The sequence below is a fragment of the Geotrypetes seraphini genome, chromosome 3 (assembly GCF_902459505.1).
Source record: "Geotrypetes seraphini chromosome 3, aGeoSer1.1, whole genome shotgun sequence".
Classification (NCBI taxonomy): domain Eukaryota; kingdom Metazoa; phylum Chordata; class Amphibia; order Gymnophiona; family Dermophiidae; genus Geotrypetes; species Geotrypetes seraphini.
In genome coordinates, this window is record NC_047086.1 from 36,344,043 (window position 1) to 36,350,042 (window position 6,000).

Here is a 6,000-nt window from a genome sequence, read left to right on the forward strand (position 1 = left end):
TTAGTTTTTAGGTGTTTCATCTTGGTTGAGGGATAAGGGAGGCCAAGCCTCTGTAATGTCATATGTGACCACAAAAGCCCTGGCTCAGGCTGCATTTCTCCTGAAAGAACTTGCATATAAATTTCACTGACCACAGAACCATCACACTGGAAAGGAATGCATTATAGGAGGCAACGTATTTCAAAGTGATTGGGGGTGAAAACCTAATGGAAATGACCCCTCCCTGGATGAAGTCAAAGAGTTTGCTCAATGTTGGGGGGGAGGCACTTGTGGTGTGTGTTTCCCCTTTCCAGCAACATCCATTCCACACTACGTCCTTCACTTTTTTGGGAATATGTATCTGGATAATTCAGAAGTCAATCTTGCAACTTAAAGTCAGGTGTTAGCGGGCGGGGGGGGGAGAGGAGGAGAGGCGTCAGCACCCCCTCCCCCTCCACAAGGAGGGTACAGTGAAAGGAACCCGTACGCCTAGCTGTGTTATTTACCAATCACATTATGGTGTCAGTTTTTATACCAAATCTAAAATAGAATCACTCCTCTAGTGCTTAAATTATGCTTTTGAGAAATTATACCAACTTGTAATGAAATGTATGGTTAGAGACACAAACAAGGGGCGAACCCCAAGAATATTGCCTCACCAGCCAATCATCGCATATTAGTATGGTTCAATAAATATAAAAAATATTTTCTTTTGACTGCAAAACCCCTTCTTGCAAAAAAAACAGAGAATATGAGATAAGGAAGCCTGAAAAGATGAAATCCCCATTCTACAACACCAAGAGTCAAACACTTGCCAGACTCTAGCATAAGCCGTAGAAGTAGACTTTCTTCGCCTGCAGCAGAATAGAAATAACCTGCTCAGATAAATACCCCTTCCGCTTCAGCTTTGACCTTTCAATATCCAGGCCGTAAGACCAAAGCGGGAGGGATCTTCTATCTGCACTGGTCCTTGTGTGAGTAAGTCTGGTGTCACTGGGAACTGAAGTGAAGGGCCTTGCAACAGCTTCATCAGATCCGCAAACCACGGACGACGCGGCCAATCCGGGGCAATGAACACCACTGATCCCGAGAAGTGCACAACCCAATCTAATACCCGGCCTATCATCGACCAAGGAGGAAATGCATACAGCAGACTGTGCGGAGACCTTGGAAGAACAATCGCATCTATCCCTTCCGAACTCTGTTCTCTGCTCCTGCTGAAAAACCTGGGAAAAACTTTGGCGTTGCAGCCCAAGGCCATAAGATCTATCTCTGGGAGCCCCCACTTGTAAACAATGAGCTGGAATGCTTGTTGAGACAGCTCCCATTCCCCGGGATCCAACTGATTCCTGCTGAGGAAGTCTGCCTGAATGTTGTCCTTGCCTGCAATATGCACCACTGACAGCAGTGGAAGAAACTTCTCTGCCCAAAGCAGAAGAATATTTGCCTATCGCGCCAACAGCCAGCTCCTCGTGCCCCCCCTGTCTGTTGATATAGGCAACTGCCGTGACACTGTCTGACAGGACTCTGGTTGGTTTGCCCTGAATCAGTGGCTGAAACTCCTTCAGAGCCAGCCTGATCACCCTCAGCTCCAGAAGACTGATAGACCAATGAGCCTCCTCTGGGCGCCAACTGCCCTGTGCTGATGACTGGAGACACCGCGCGCCCCCATCCAGTCAGGCTATCCAGTTTGGAGATGCCAGCGGCATGCCTTTGAACAGGTGTTCTTCCCGTAGCCACCAATGCTTAGCGCCCAAGGTTGAATAGCTCAAGCCTCTCCGGCATTCGAAATCCTGAGACATCGGAGACAACCTAGACAGGATGGACTGCTGTAACAGTCTTAAATAGAATTGAGCCCAAGGAACCACCTCTAGAGTAGCTACCATGGAACCTAAGACCTGAACATAATTCCGAACTCTCGGTCGAGGATCCTGTAACAGAAGACAGATCTGGGCCTGGAATTTCTCGCCCCCAACTTGAGGCAAAAAGACTTTCTCCTAGACTATGTCATAGAGGACACTCAGATGTTCCAATACCTGCGACGGAATCAAGGAACCCTTTGGAAAATTTATCACCCAACCTAGGGACTGCAAAACCGAAATCACTCTCTGTGATCCTTAAGCTTTCCTGATGGGATGGAGCCCGAATCAACCAATCGTCTAAATATGGGTGAACCTGAATGCTCTCCCTGCGAAGAAATGCCACCACTACCACCATCACTTTTGAAAACGTGTGGGGCACTGTGGCATTGCCCAAAACTGAAAATGCTGACCTAGAATCGCAAAGCGAAGAGACCGGTGATAAGGAGGCCAAATGGAAATATGTAGGTACGCCTCCTTGAGGTCCAAAGCTGTAAGAAACTCCCCTGGCTGCATGGCTGAAATGACTGATCTTACTGTCTCCATTCGGATATGTCTGACATGGAGAAACTGATTTACTCTCTTGAGGTCCAGCAGTGGTCTGACCAACCTTCCTTTTTTTGGGAACCACAAAATAACTGGAATAGCGACCCAGGCCCCTTTGCTCCAGAGGCACCAGGACCACTGCCCCCATTTCCAACAATTCCTGGAGCAAACTTCTCACTGCCTCCATTTTGTCCCCTGAACACCGGGTCTCCAAGAAAGAATCTACGATGGGACAGAAGAATTCTAACTTGTAACCTAAGCAAATATCGAGCACCCATTGATCTGATGTTATGATGGCTCATTCCACCAGGAAGGACAGCTGCCTCCCTAAATGACTGACAGAAGGAGCTAACGTCCCATCATTGGCCTGGACGATAGGACTGAGGATAGGCAGGCTGGGAAGAAGCGAGCTTGACAGGACGAAAGGAATGCTTTTGAGAAAATCTAGACTTAGAATTATAAGATGCACTAAATGAGGCTCTGTACACCTTCCCTGGCCTATATCTCCTTGCATCCCTAAAGCATAGAGTAGCAGAAGACGATCTACCTGCTCCCCGAGGCCTGTCCTCCGGCAACTGCTGGGATTTGGTATCACCAAAATTCTTCACCAGTTTATCCAGATCTGCACCAAACAACAACTGGCCTTTAAAGGGAAGCCTCACTAAGCGAGATTTAGACGCGATGTCTGCTGCCCAATCTCGCAACCACAAATGTCGCCTGGAGACCACTGATAGAGCCATTTGCTTAGCTGAGGCCCTGACCATATCATATAGGGCATCTGCCAGATATGCCAGCCCTAACTCCACTTCCGGGAACTCTCGGGGCAATGTCCTGATGCCATCAGACCATCCGTGATCTGCTGGACTCACTGAAGACAAGCCCGTGCCGCATAAGAACTGCACATGGCTGCCTGTAGAGTCAGGCCTGCCATCCCAAAAGATGCCTTCAAGAAGCTTCAATTTTCTAATCCTGAGGATCTCTAAGTGCCACTCCACCTTCTACAGGCAGAGTGGTCTTCCTAGCTATGGCTGCCACTAGCGCATCCACACTGGGCAGCCCGAAGTTCACTAAATCCTCCTGAGCTACCGGATTCAATAGTCTCATAGCCTTGGCTACCCTGAGCCCATACTCTGGTGTGACACATTCCGCAGCAATCAATTCCTGTATGGCCTCATGCAACGATCTAGGAGGCCTCCTAGTGCCTGCCATTAAGGGATTGGATGTAGTTGCCACCCCTGGATCCGGCTGAGAAATGTGAAGGCACTTTCAAGGCCTTAGAAATAAATGCCAACAGCTCCTCTTTATGGAACAACCGCAAAACTGCCGGGCCATTACCCTCAGCCGCTACCAACTCCTCCAACTCTGCCTCGGGCCCGCTGGAATTTCCAGTGGCCCCAAACAAGGTGAGAGCTAGATTAGGGCGAGAATCCTACTCTTCCTCTGTGTCCAGCACAATCTTGCGCCACTTGACCCCATCTTCCCCTGCATCAGCTTGAGGCCAGAGCTGCAGCGCCAGAACCGAGGCGTCCCCTGCCCCTTCTCCCTCTTTACCGGAGTTTGCCTTCTGTAACAAAAAGGCTTTGTGCATTGCAAAGATAAACTCAGAGGAGAAAGGCAGAGAACCAGACTGCAAACCTTCCAACCCCGGTTCGCTCTGCACCTTCCCTCCCCACCATCGGACTCACTTGGGCTAACAACTATCCCCAAAGAGGCCTGCTCCTGTACTGGAGCTTTCAAAACTGCAACAGCCGCGTCAGATGCACGGGAGAAAGACGTGCCCTCTGGCGCTGCCAAATTCAACCCTACGCTCCCCGCACAACCAGCCACACAAATTCCCGCTGGCGTCCTTCGCTTCCCACAGTGGGAACATCGCTTAACTGCCTCTGCTGCCATATGCGCCCCCTTCGGCTCGCAATCCAGCACAAACAAAACCCAACAAGAAAGACTCAAGGTACTCATGTGTCTTACCGGAAGGCAAAAGGGAGAAGCTTGCGCTGCAGCGGCCTATGGATGCCGGCACCCAGGGTCGGGGTTGTTTTTTGTTTGTTTTTTTAATATGGGAAAGAACCCACCAACCCCCTCAGCTTCTCTGCAATGGTAGGGAGGGTGGGGAAGGGACCCGGGTGGGCCCCAGATGTTGCCCCCAAAGTTGGCCCAGCCCGGCCAACACCCCAAGACTCAACTGAAGCCGCAGCAAGCCTTCCGTCCTCAGGAGCAGCAATGATAGACACCATCCAACCTGCTGGAGATAGAGCATACTGATTGACAAGAGGGAGTTCCATCCAGATATATTTCTGAAAATCAGGGTTCTATCACCACCTAGCTGGTAGGGATGTGCTATCTCACTGGTGTCTGGATTCCTGCGCCAAGGAATGTGTTTTGCAATCAAAATAAATTTTTTTATATATTTATTGAACCATACTAATATGCGATGCCTGGGTGGTGAGGCAATATCCTTGGGGTTCGCCCCTTGTTTTTGCCTCCGTGTCTCTGCGCATACATTTCATTACAAGTTGGTATAATTTCTCAAAAGAAGCATAATTTAAGCACTAGAGGAGTGATTGTATTTTAGATTTGCTATATTCTCTTTAATCACTCATATAGAACACAGTACCAAGTCTGTGGTCCCCCTATCCATTTTTAAATCAGTTTTTATACAGCAGACCCTTCCGCAGCATCAAATGACATTATGATTTTTTATGCTGCTGGTTTGCCGGCCTAAAGTTGTTTTTTTTTATTGAAACTCAGGAGCAACACAACAATTTAAGATATGCTATATCAATTAAAAAAAAATAAAAAACAGAATGCAAACAGGAACCAAATGAAAAACTCCCAACAAATACAGATAACACACTTCCAATATTTGTAGAAATTTTTTTTTTTTTTTTTGGGTGGGGGGGTGGGATTTGTTTTAAGCTATAAGGAAAACCCTATTTTATCTTGCATCAAGACTCTGCTGTGACGGCATGATTAGTCTCTCTCGGACCTGTTTTCCTTCCAATGTCATCAGACACACTGACCTGCTTCTGGGCCTCGATCACCTTGAACGCCTTCATGATATACATTTCATTGCTGCCTCGGTTGTACACTTTCATGGCGAAGCGCAGCGCCTTCTTCACGATTTCTTCGTCTTCGCTGGCTTCGTTTAAGCCTCCGGGCATGAGACGCGTACCCCGGCCGAAGGGGGCTAGGGCCAGGGCGATGGCGCACAGCAGGAAGACGGGGCAGAGAGCGGCCATCTTCGCCTAAGTCTGTCTCTCCGCCGGCCGCTCTGCTCCGAGAATGGCGCGCAAAGGCGGCTGCTCGAGTTACTCAAAGGCTGATCGCGCTGGGGCTACCGAACGGGATTACGGCGCTCTCTCTGGCTTTTAGGAAAACCTGACCCCCCCTCCCCCCTCCCCTTCCGGAGAGAAATGCACTGTCACTGGGCGTTGCCACACTCCTTTGCCAGCATCTTGGGGAGACATAGTAGCAGCTCTGTTAACCCTTTAATGTTCTCTTGTTTGGAGTAGAGAGTTGCGCGGGGACAGAAATCCCACCCGTCCCCGCAAGGAATTACCTCCATCCCCGCCCGTCCCCATAAAAAGTACCAATTACTTCTGACAGGCTCATCAAT

General features: G+C 49.1%; 1 protein-coding gene across 1 annotated transcript in view; it reads right to left on the reverse strand.

Moving 5' to 3' along the window:
- The window catches only part of LOC117358034 (cystatin-2-like), a 29,977-nt gene extending 24,187 nt beyond the window's left edge, over positions 1 to 5,790 (reverse strand). Inside the window, exon 1 of the mRNA XM_033939448.1 lies at positions 5,405 to 5,790. Coding sequence (XP_033795339.1) covers positions 5,405 to 5,623 — 219 coding nt within the window. The 5' untranslated portion in view covers positions 5,624 to 5,790. The remainder of the gene's footprint in view (positions 1 to 5,404) is intronic.
- Between the last annotated feature and the right edge of the window lie 210 nt (positions 5,791 to 6,000).